The following is a 12,451-nucleotide window of genomic DNA, read 5'->3' on the forward strand; positions in this document are numbered from 1 at the left end:
GGCTGTGCATCCCCTGGGGCTGCAGTGAGCTTCCTTATCCACTTCCTTTTACCGTGGCCTTTCTTTAAAAAAAAGAAAAGTGACGTAGAAACTTAACAGCATCACATTGTTCCGTCTGTTTTAGATATTCAGTTCTTTACCCCCCTGAATGTTAGCATTTTGTTGAGGTACTAAGTATTAAAGGGGAAGAAACTGTGGCAAATGTTGGGTAATTAGCAGGTCACAGTTTGGCAGGTTGTATTTGGGGCACATTCTGGGAAGGCATGGTGAGGTAAAGCTGCTCCCAAGATGAGGCCGTGCCGTCCCCTCAGTAGACACTGCTGTGCTAGAGACTGACACCACAGCAGAGCTCAGTCCTGACTTCTGTTCCAGGTACTTCCAGTGTTGCCTCTAAGTATGAGGAGTTGGAGTGCCTCTATGCGGCTGTGGGGAAGGTCATCTATGAAGGACTCACCAACTATGAGAAGGCCACCAATGCAAATCCCTCCCAGCTCTTCGGTGGGTATCTGAGCAGTGGTTCGCTGGATGTGCTGTACTGGGGAGGTCCAAGGCCATTGCGGGGGGCGGGGCTCTACATGGATGCATTCTTCAGGAGTCTTTGTTTCACCTGGTTGTCCACAAAGCTGCCATCTTGGCTTCTCTGAGGTGAATGACCCTACCTGCCCACCACTGCTGCTCTTTCTCTGCTTCTGCCTCAGCCTCTGGTGCAGGTTTAGTAGTGAGAGGAATTGCCTGTGGCACATGGATCCTTCTGGCTAGAGTGACCTCTGGTACAGAGATGCCACCAGAGCAAACATGCAGCTGGTAGCCACTTAGAAGACCTGTCCCTGACAAGTCAGCGAGGCTCTGACTGACTGGTGATCATGGTAGCTGGAAAAGTTTGGCTCCTGGGCACCTAGAAGTCAGATTTGTAAACACTCTACCCTTTGTCAAACCCATTTTTCTGATTAAGATCCAACTTGGGTGACTTCAAGTTTTTTTCTCCCTTATTGCACAGTTGTTGAGGACAGAGAACTAAACATGACCTATAAGCCTCAATGTTAACATTTTGGTGTGGGTCATTTTTTTTCTGTACACAGGTATACATACATAGTACCTATATATGTACACATATACACATAGCCCTTGTTAGGTATATTCTTGTGTCTATAAACACATTATTTTTGCATTTCTAAACTCTTTAACATTTGCTCTTCTCCAGAGGAGAAGAGCTGACCCATTGGTCTTGTCCCCTTTGTGGGGCTCGTGGCGGCAGGGCAGGGCAGGGCAGAGCAAGGTAGCCCTGGGTTGTTGGCCACACTGGTCCCAGGGTTCTGTCACCAGCATCTGCCTAGTGGAGGGGAACAGCAGGATGCATCACATTTTCATTACTGACATCACCAATGTTAAGGGTTATATGTGTTAAGAGTCAGTCTGGCTATATCTAGCCTGCTCCATGAAGAACTTGCCTTCAGCAAGACATCTACCCTTGTCCAAGGCTGGGGTGCTGGTACCTGTCAATAGCAAATATCCTAAGATTGATCTATGGTAAGATCCATGGACACAGATCAAAATATAATGTTGATGTCAGGATCAAGGCGATAGTAAAAATATCAGTTATGAAAGATAAAGTCTTTCTACGTACTTAGTATTAACATTCCATTGTTGACTTTGCTGATTTTAACTGATACTCATTTTTTCAGTATCAAAATGCAAATATTAATTTATTGCATCTTGATAGGCCTTTTCAGGATAAAGTGAACTATTTATTGTGATCAGATTGGCTAGGCCAAAAAGAAAGGTCTTTCTTCCTTTTCATGGAATAAAAAACTCTTACTGACATGGCTGGTGAACATCTAAAAAAATCCAGAACTGAAGGAAATGCATGGTTTGTACTGAGCACAGTGCTGACATAGTCGAAATTAAAAATGGGAAAGCAGTACTTCAGAATGTAGGGTATACAACTGGAGGCATGCCAGCCAAAAAACTTCCTGGGCTGGCACTGGGACTAGTCTGTACTTTGTCAGAATGTTTGAGAAGCATGTTTCTGCTATTCAGTTTTGTCATAAAACCTTAATTTCTGTGCCTCAGGGACCCTGATGATCCTCAAGTCAGCCTGTAGCAACAATCCAAGCTACATCGACAGGCTTATCTCTGTCTTCATGCGCTCCCTGCAGAAGATGGTCCGGGAGCACTTAAACCCACAGGCTGCGTCTGGAAGCACTGAGGCAGCTGCAGGTGACCACCTGGGCCAGGTTTTCTCAACTGTTAAACACCTGCATGGGGCCAGTTGTGCCACCGAACTCTAATGTAAATGCGGCTTGCTCACAGTTCTGTGGTTTGCATGAAATTCATTATTAAAACAAAACCTGGGTTCTAAAACAGAGGTTTCAACTCCCAAGTAAGACCATTAGAAAACAATGAAAAAAAACTTTGTTATTGTGTTTTTAGCTTGAGCCTTCACAAGCACTGCTGAGTTAGGCTGTTCTAAGACAGACTGCTTAGTCCTAGTTGGCATTTCTGAAGAAGCAGGTTACAGCTTCCTCCAGCTGGGTGGGGTGGGACTTGGCAGGGTGCTGTCATTAGCAAGGCTGATAGACAGCATTAGGACCCAGGTGCTGTGACTGTGGCCTCAGAGGAGGGTATGGAGAAGTTGGGGTGGTCTCCATATTAGCTTCCTTGCTGGCTAGAAGGCCCCCCCTCTTCTGAGGTCCAGCACTAAAATACTGACAAGTTGCTTTAAACTCTAGAGCTCCAGTTACTAGTTAAAAGATTGAGGGGGAAAACACTCCCAAGTAGTGCAGGGTGACAGTCCTTTAAGCTGTGTCTGTAGAGGTTTGTTGGGTGTGTTGTCTTTGCTACACGAGCAGGAACAAGTGAGCTGGTAATGCTGAGCCTGGAGCTGGTAAAGACGAGGCTGGCTGTGATGAGCATGGAGATGCGCAAGAACTTCATCCAAGCTATTCTGACGTCACTCATTGAGAAGTCCCCAGATGCCAAGATCCTTCGGGCCGTGGTGAAAATTGTGGAGGAGTGGGTTAAGAACAATTCTCCAATGGCAGCCAACCAGGTGAGCTGGAGAAGTAATGTGCTTAGCCTTCGAGGAGCAGCACCTTCTCACCTTTCCTTCCAAAACTTCTTCAGGCAAAACACTGTTTTCTCTTAGTTTTACCTCCATAATGTCTTTGCTCACTTAGGACTGAGTCTGGTGTAAGCACTGAATGGGTGTTAAATAGAATCTTGAGCTTAACTGATCATTTGTGTTTAAATACTGAATGAATCTTGTTACCCTTTTATGGTGGCAGATGGACCAGAGAATGCTTGTACTAATAGCACAGTGGGGTTAGTGGTGATGCCTCGTGGGGTTAGTGGTGTGGTGCTATGGACTTGGAATTTGCTTTATTATTTAGTGGCTTCCTCTCTAATGTCAGTTACTGCTCCCATGATAAACCATATTGGCATGTATTGATTTTAAGATAACCAGTCATCTTGGAGTTTTGTTTAGAAATTACCATTTTGTTATACTTGATAAAATTTGTAGGCGCTTATAGAATAGCAGAGTAGATTGCTAAAATAATTTTTGTTGGTTGTGGGGCTTGAACTCAGGGCTTGGACACTGTCCTTGAACCTGTTTGTGCTCAAGGCTAATGCTCTACCACTTGAGCCACAGCACCATGTTTTGAATGGTTAATTGGAGATAAGATTCTCACGGGGACTTTTCTGCCTGGGCTGGCTTTAAGCCATGATCCTCAGATCTCAACCTCCTGAGTAGCTAGGATTATAGGCATGAGTTACCAGTGACCGGCTTGAAGTACTTGTAAATATGTCTTTTTTCAAATGGAAGTAATCAAGCTTTTCTTTTAAAAAACAAATCTGTAGACACCTACACTGCGAGAGAAGTCCATTTTGCTGGTGAAAATGATGACCTACATAGAAAAACGCTTCCCAGAAGACCTTGAATTAAATGCCCAGTTTTTAGACCTTGTTAACTATGTCTACAGGTAATTACAGCAGTTAATCAAATGTTAACACATACATACTGGTCCTGATGTACTCCAACCAGTGCAACATGACTTCAGTCTCACACATAAATTTAAAAATATTCATTTCACTATAATTCGTATAATGTATGTTAGCATTGTTACTGAAATGTGGCTTAAGTCTGTCAGAATTGAAAACACACTCTTGGCCATCACTGTGGTATTTGGACAGCAGTTATTTGTGTCAATTCCCCTCACCTCACAGCTCAGCTTGTTTGCTCAGGACCTGAGCCTCACAAATGACCCCTCTGATTGTAATCTCTGTAGAGATGAAGCCCTGTCTGGGAGTGAGCTGACTGCAAAGCTCGAGCCTGCTTTCCTCTCTGGACTGCGTTGTGCCCAACCACTCATCAGAGCTAAGTTTTTTGAGGTCTTTGACAACTCAATGAAACACCGGGTCTACGAGCGCCTGCTGTATGTGACTTGTTCCCAGAATTGGGAAGCCATGGGGAACCACTTCTGGATCAAGCAGTGCATTGAGGTACGATATACTCAGCTCACCATCGGTGTCTGGGAGACAGCTGTGGGTTTCCTGAGGGGTACAGAAGGTACTTTCCACACATGAAACCTGCTGTGACTCCCCAGGAAGAAATAAAGCTATAGCTCCTCAATTACAGTTTGGGACTGATTATGAAAACCTTTATCAAGGTGGGCACTGGTGGCCTAGCTACTCAGGAGGCTGTGATCTGAAGATTACATTTCAAAGTCGGCCCAAACATGAGAGGGCTAGTCTTAAGCAAAAAAGCTCAGGGACAGCGACCAGGCCTGAGTTTAAGTCCTAGCACCCGCACCACACACACACACACACACACACACACACACACACACACACACACACACACACACACACACACACACACACACACACACACACACACACACACACACACACACACACACACACACACACACACACACACACACACACACACACACACACACTCTCTCTCTCTCTCTCTCTCTCTCTCTCTCTCTCTCTCTCTCTCTCTCTCTCAAAAGATTGGCTTAGTTGTTAAGCAAAGATACATATATATAAATTTTTTGTTTGTTTCCTAGGAAATTCTATCAGTATTGTCAACTTTACAATTTTTTGTTCAGTCTTTGGACTTGAACACTGGCCCTGGGCGCTGTCCCTCAGCTCTTCAGCTCAAGGCGAGCATTGTACTACTTGAGCCACATCACCACTTCTGGTTTTCTGGTAGTTTATTGGAGATAAGAGTTCATGGAGGGCTGGGAAGGTGGCTCAGTGGTAGAGCACTTGCCTTGCATGCCTGAGGCCCTGGGTTCGATTCCTCAGCACCACATAAGCAAAAAGAAAAAAGCCGGAAGTGGCGCTGTGGCTCAAGTGATAGGGCACTAGCCTTGAGCTGAAGAGCTGAGGGACAGCGCCCAGGCCCAGAGTTCAGGCCCCACGACCGGACCCCAAAAAAAAAAAAAAAAAAAGAGTTCATGGAGTTCCCTGCCTGGGCTAGCTTTGAACTGTGATCCTCAGATCTCAGCTTCCTGAGTAGCTAGGATTACAGGCGTGAGCCCCCAGCGCCCAGCCTTTTTTTTTTTTAACCCCACTTGCTAATAAGCAGGCACTTTGGCATTTGTCACTTTGTCAGTGTGTTTTTGAATTGGTTATTTTCGGGCTCTTCATTTATGTCTGGGTTGTCCTGGACTGTGTTCCTCCTATTTTTACTACCACATGGCGAGATGAGAGCCATTCACTGACTGAGATGGGCAGCTTTTACGACCAGGATAGCGTTGAACCATAATCTGCCACCGTACACCTTCCCCCCTCCCCCACACCACCTGTACTTCTTAGGTAGCTAGGATTACAGGCTTGAGCCATCCTGCCCTGTTAGCCCCATCATTCTTTTTTTCTTCTTTTTTTCTTCTTTTTTTTTTCCCCCTGCCAGTTGTGGAGCTTGAACTCAGGTCTGGTTGCTGTCCCTGAACTCTTTTGCTCAAGGCCAGTGCTCTACCACTTTGAGCCACAGCTCTACTTCCAGTTTTCTGGAATTAGAGATGAGAGTCTCACGGACTTTCCTGTCTAGGCTGGCTTGAACTGCAGTCTTCAACCTCAGCTTCCTGGGTAACTAGGATTATAGGTGTGAACCACTGGCACTAGCATCCTCTCATTCTTAAAGCAAGAAAGCAGAGTGTGTTGGTTTATCTAAGAGTTGGGTGTGAAGGCATAAGCAGGTGTACATTGATCATTGTTAGGATACCAAAATCCAGCCTGGAATGGGGTTAGTGCTTCAGTGGAGGCAAAGTCAGTCCTTCTGGTGTGTCTGACAGGACACAGAAAAATGTATTGGTCAGCTGTCCTTGATTCTTTGGCTTGCTTTGCTCATCAGCTTCAGACACCGAGCATCTCCAGTTTCCTGCCACAGGTTAGCAGCACTCAGCAAATATTCATCTGTTTACCGAGGATACCACCTCTGCAACAGGCTCCCATCTTGTGGCAGCTGTGGCAGAGGAAAAGGGCCTGTGCCCCAGGCCTCAGTGAGGACTCCTGTCCTATTTGTGTTAAGTAGACACATTTTGGCGCTCTATGTGGCAGGGATTTGAGATATTTGCTGATGGCTGCACAATGGGCTTAGTCTAGCATTATGTAATTGCCCACTTAAGAGGTCTGTGATCTGCAAATTAGACACCAACACCAGGCCTGATTTGAGGAATTCAGAGATGATTAAGACCTGGTCCTGGCATGCACACTTGAGTTTATTAGAGAAGTGGCCTGAGCCAGGATCCTCAGTCCTTCTTCTGGTCTCACTGTCCCCATCTCTCCACCAACATTTCCAGATCACAGACACTGCAGCCACCTCCTTCACAAAGATGATAAGGACAGTTCACCCACGTCCCCTTCTGTTTCTCTCAGGTTCCTGTCTTATTCTTTTTTTTTTTTTGGGGGGGTCCGGTCGTGTGGCCTGAACTCTGGGCCTGGGTGCTGTCCCTCAGCTCTTCAGCTCAAGGCTAGCGCTCTACCACTTGAGCCACAGCGCCACTTCCGGCTTTTTTCTTTTTGCTTATGTGGGGCTGAGGAATCGAACCCAGGGCCTCGAGCATGCAAGGCAAGTGCTCTACCACTGAGCCACCTTCCCAGCCCCCCTGTCTTATTCTTAAACGCATGGTGCTCCTTACCCAGAACTTGGCATAAACGCCAGTGTTCCAGTTAGGTGTGCAAGTCCCAAGTGACTAGGCTTGTCCCACTGCAGTCCTGCTTCCCTCTGGAGGCTAGCCTTCTGTTGTTTTGTGTGTCCTTTAAAGAGATTTTAAGGCAGTTTGAAGAATATTTATGGGGAACAAGGTGATGTTATACTGTAGGTTCAATAATTTGATTTAGTTATCTGTACATTCAGACCTATAACATTTTCTATGTGGTGTGAACATTTAATATTTGCCACTTTGCACTCTTTTGATCATGAAATATTTAACATTCTATGCAATAGATCTCAAAAAGCAGTATTCCTCCTGTCTAGCTGAGATTTTGTGCCCTTGACCATTTGGGTTTGTGAATATAGCACTGTCTCACTAAGCCATAGTGGGTGTCCTCTTCATCCTGTTAGCCTGGGTTTGGGCTGCATTTACACAGGAACATGTCAGGGCTTGTCCTCCACTGCTCAGCTCCATGAGGGTGGGGTGGGGACAGCTGACGAGTGAGCATCCAGGGCCTCCATAGCACCCATTAGGTGCTTGGCTTACTTACACCTTGCAAGTGTGGCTTGAGCAGAGGCTCTGTGGTGCACCTGGTTTGCTATTGAAGGAGACTCTCAGAAGCTGCGAGCAATGGGGAGAGGATTACTGCTGGGCAGGCGCAAGGGTGAATCCACACAGAAAGCCCGTGTGCCGTCCCAGGCAGCCTCCACTGTCTCCCAAGGCCATGGGTCCTCTGGGGGCTACAGGGCAGTGAGAGGTGAGGCCAGCTAGCTACGTGGCAATCAGTAAGCTTTGAGAGTGCATCTGGAGTTGAGCTGGCTTCCGTTTAGGGAGGAGGTGACACACGTCAGGACTTAGGGATGTGTTGTGAGCCATGAGAGACAAGGAAAAGTAGATGAGCGAAGTGGCAGCTTCCCTGGCTTCTGCCAGGGACCAGGACATGCTTCTGAGGGCCCAAGAAAGGAAATGCTTGGTAGGGGAGGAAAGGAGTGCTGGGTGACATCAGACTGGCTTGAGATGGAAGATCTGCACTCAGGACAGCTAGAAGGGAAGTGGGAAGCACATCTGGCTTCAGGAGTGTAGAACTGACCATAAACTCAGGGCCCTTACCTGTGCACACCTGCTAAGTTGCACATGCATGCACATATGTACACCCCACCACGTGCTTGCCTTCTGAGTTGAACATACATTTGCATGTACACACATACCATATGTCTGCCTTCAGACTGTTTTTTTTTCTCCACAAACCTCTCTAGCTCCTCTTGGCTGTGTGTGAGAAGAGTACACCAATTGGTACCAGCTGCCAGGGGGCTATGCTCCCATCCATCACCAATGTCATCAACCTAGCTGACAGCCATGATCGAGCTGCCTTTGCCATGGTCACACATGTCAAGCAGGAACCTCGGGAACGAGAGAACAGCGAGTCCAAAGAGGAGGTGAGGCTCTGGGACCTGGAGGCAAATTCCTCTTCCCACAGGAGGGTTTTATATTGGCCCAAATATCAGATCAAACAAAACCTGTGTCTACCTTGAATCTCAGAATGTAGTCCCTGAGTTTTGTTAGATTGTTCTGTTTTGTTTTTTTCCTTCTCATCTGTTGAGACAGTCTTGCTGTGTAGCTCAGGCCATCCTAAAACTCGTTGTTCTCCTGCCTCAGCTTCCTAAGTGCTGGGATTACAGGCTTGTGCCTCACATCCCACTGATTACATTTTCTAAGTTAAAAGTCCAGAAAAGTTAAAATGGAGAAGCAGCATGTGCTTTATTGCCATTCTGTTTGTGGAGACAGATCACTTTTTATGAGCTAGAACTACTCAGAATGGAATACTGTTCTGAGACTTTTCTCTCCTAGTGTAAGTAACCCATTTTGTGCTATAAAGCTCCACTCTGGGGGGCTCACACCAAACAGGAGCCCTGGCACTAACTGGTCCATGAGCAGCTGCTAAACCTTCCATTTCTCTCTGCTAGAATGTGCCAACCAAGGCTGATGCAGCCTTCGTTTTGTGGTCTCTTACTTCCAATTAACCAGCACAAAGCAGGAAGTAGAGGTGTGGCTCAAGTGGTAGAGCATGAGTCTTGAGCATAAAAGCTCAGTGATGGTGCATAGACCCTTCAAGCCCTAGGACCAGAACGGGGGGAAAAAAAATTCACTTTTGACAAACAGGATCATTAGGTTTACATCATAGATTATTTTAATGGCTTAATCTTCTTGTAATCTTCTATATGAAATAAATGGTCATCTTTGAAGTTTTTTTTGAGGACACATTTATGATATAGTCTGATGGTGGAATGGACTGACTTTCTGAGGGCTTCAGGTAGAAATAAGGTTCATTCCTATCATTGTTTGGGACTGGGTCGTAGAGAACAATCATCACAGGTGTTGGCTAGGTAGCCATCCTATGTTCTGAAGAATGAAATGCTGTCATCCTGATAATTCACATCTTTTAGTTTATACTATTTTATTTTCCTTTTCTTAACCTGGATGTGAAAGCAAACGGATATTCTTTCCAAAGTTACTTAGGAAAAAAATTAATCTAGGTATAGTAAGTAATCATTTATTAGGATTTAAGATTACTTAGTACAAATTGAGTATCCTTTATCAGAAATGCTTGTGACCTGAGTATTTCAGATTTTGAAGGATTTTGGATTTTCAAATGTTTGTGTATACTTTACCACAGTTACGCATAATCCAAAGTAATCCTTCAAACCTTTCAAACTCTAAAAGGTTTGAATTAAGTTTTGTATTTGTATCTCATATGAGATATATTCTTCCTGTACTTCAAACCTCCCTAATAAGAGAATTTGACTTGTTACAAATGTGTTAGGTCGTCTGTAGGAGTTCTCTTAGATTTGATCTGCTGGTTGTGCTTGATCTCTCTGTTCTTCAGGATGTTGAGATAGATATTGAATTAGCCCCTGGAGATCAGACCAGCACACCCAAGACCAAAGAACTTTCTGAAAAGGACATTGGAAACCAGCTGCACATGCTAACTAATCGACATGACAAATTCCTCGATACTCTCCGGGAAGTGAAGGTCTGTAGTAGTGTTAGGAGTTGTTTCTCAATCCTGAATTCACTTCTCCATTGTAATAGAGATTTTCCTTTCTTCCGTTCCATTCAATTTCCTCTTCTGTCTCAGTTGAAATCATTAAGAAAAAGAGGTCAAAGACCATAAAAGAGAACAAGTGGATGTGGTAAATCATTCACTCCAAACATATCTTAAGTTGTTGAGATTTAGTCAAATAGAAACTGATTCCACAAACCCTCCACTTAATTTTGGGAGGGATCAATTTGGGTTTTTTGTTTGATTTGTTTTGAGACAGGGTCACTGGCTCAGGCAGGTTCAAACTCATGACCCTTTTGACTCAGCCTCCTGAGTATTGGAATTACAGCTGTACTACTTGGCTCTGTGGGGGCAACTGTTTTTTGGATGGGGGAGCTGACTCTACTACTTGAGTCACAGTTCCACTTCCAGCTTGTTACTGATTCATTGGAGATGAGAGTCTCACGGACTTCTCTGCCTGAGCTGGCTGCTGTGGTCCTCAGACCTTAGCTTACTGAGAAGGTAGGATTACAGTTGTGACCAGCAGGGCCTGGCTCGGGTGTAGTGGTTACTGTGCAGTAACTCTGAGAAGAATTGGTTAAGGATCCATGTACTATGTTACCTTAGAAGATTATCTCACAGAATCAGCAATGATTCTGTGAATCACTCACATCAGGACTTAAGTATAAAAACCATAAAAAAGCAGGGTGCCTGTAATCCTAGCTACTCAGGAGGCTGAGATCTGAGGATCATGGTTCGATGCCAACCTGCACAGGAAAGTCTGTGATACTCTTTACCTCCAATTAACCACCAGAAAAATCTGGACATGGCACTTTAGCTCAAGTGGTAGAACGCTAGCCTTGAGCAAAAGGAGCCCAGGGACAGCGTCCAAGCCCAGAGTTCAAGCCCCACAACCAGCAAGAAAAAGAAATAAAAACATCAATAGCTTGTACAGTAAAGTATTTGAACTTGTATTTGCTTCCCATCGTCTTCTTGGATAACCATAAAATGCTTGGTTTTCTGCTGGGTGGAGCTGGAAGCGGAGCCCCTTACATAGGTAGGTGGCAAGTTCTCATGCATAGCTCCCTGTCCCTTCCCAGCCACTATTGTTGCCAGAAAGGAGATCTATGCATCAGGGTCTCTAAACCCAAAGGCCTTGTGTGGATGATGGTCACTGCATCCATACTGGCTGGCCAGTGGTTTTCTAGGCGTGGATTTGGGAGGCATATCTAAGCACATCTTTTTCTGTCCCAGACGGGAGCGCTGCTCAGTGCCTTTGTTCAGCTGTGCCACATTTCCACAACGCTGGCAGAAAAAACCTGGGTCCAGCTTTTCCCTAGACTCTGGAAGATCCTCTCAGACAGACAGCAGCATGTGAGTTGGTTTCTGAAATTCTGCCCCGGAAAAATATACTTTGAGCTTTTGCTGAGTATTCAGGAGAGAACACTCTTCAATATCAGAGGGTGAAGAAACTGCTATTATCCACAGGTGAATTACCAACACATTCTAGGTGCCTTGTGAGAGGAAGCAAGGATTTGCCAAGTGTTTTTTTATTTGTGTTGTGGGTGTGAGTTTTTCTCTGGTGGGAGGAGAGGAGAAGGTCTTGCTGTGTCACCCAGGCTGGCCTGGCCTAAAAGTCAGGATCCTCCCGCCTCGGCCTCTTGAGTATTAGAGATTGCAGGTGTGTACCACTATGCTTGGCTCAGACTTGGCAGTTTTGAATGCAGACCTAAAAGACATACTATGTGCTTGCAGGCTCTGGCTGGGGAGATCAGTCCGTTCCTGTGCAGTGGTAGTCACCAGGTACAGCGGGACTGTCAGCCGAGTGCATTGAACTGCTTTGTGGAAGCTATGTCCCAGTGTGTCCCTCCGATCCCCATCCGACCCTGTGTTCTGAAATATCTGGGGAAGACACACAACCTCTGGTTCCGTTCCACATTGATGCTGGAGCACCAGGCTTTCGAAAAAGGTCTGAGTCTGCAGATTAAGCCAAAGCAAACGACAGAATTTTATGAGCAGGAGAGCATCACACCTCCGCAGCAGGTGAGGCCGCACCTCGTTCCACTTAGTGCTGCTTTCCCTGTTCCATCTCCCAAGTGATACTTACAACTATAGTACAGTGAAACTGCTTTATTGAATGAAGCACATATTTGTCCTAAGCACCAGAAACGGATCTGTTTTCAGGAGATACTGGATTCCCTTGCTGAGCTTTACTCTCTGCTGCAAGAGGAGGACATGTGGGCCG

The 12,451-nt window shown here is 45.6% G+C and overlaps 1 protein-coding gene across 1 annotated transcript; it reads left to right on the top strand.

Annotated features, from left to right (window-relative positions):
- Window positions 1–372: 372 nt before the first annotated feature.
- LOC138807221 (transformation/transcription domain-associated protein-like) lies at window positions 373–12,447 on the top strand (the record flags this gene model as incomplete). The annotated part of the gene is made up of 10 exons (XM_069992816.1): window positions 373–498; window positions 2,071–2,217; window positions 2,847–3,049; window positions 3,859–3,980; window positions 4,287–4,500; window positions 8,423–8,602; window positions 10,051–10,197; window positions 11,461–11,580; window positions 11,962–12,249; window positions 12,391–12,447. Coding segments are annotated over 10 exons (1,604 nt in total), but the record flags the coding sequence as incomplete, so codon positions are not given.
- Window positions 12,448–12,451: the final 4 nt, after the last annotated feature.

This window comes from Dipodomys merriami, unplaced genomic scaffold (assembly GCF_024711535.1).
Source record: "Dipodomys merriami isolate MVZ:Mamm:240054 unplaced genomic scaffold, mDipMer1.0.p SCAF_4169, whole genome shotgun sequence".
Taxonomy (NCBI): Eukaryota; Metazoa; Chordata; class Mammalia; order Rodentia; family Heteromyidae; genus Dipodomys; species Dipodomys merriami.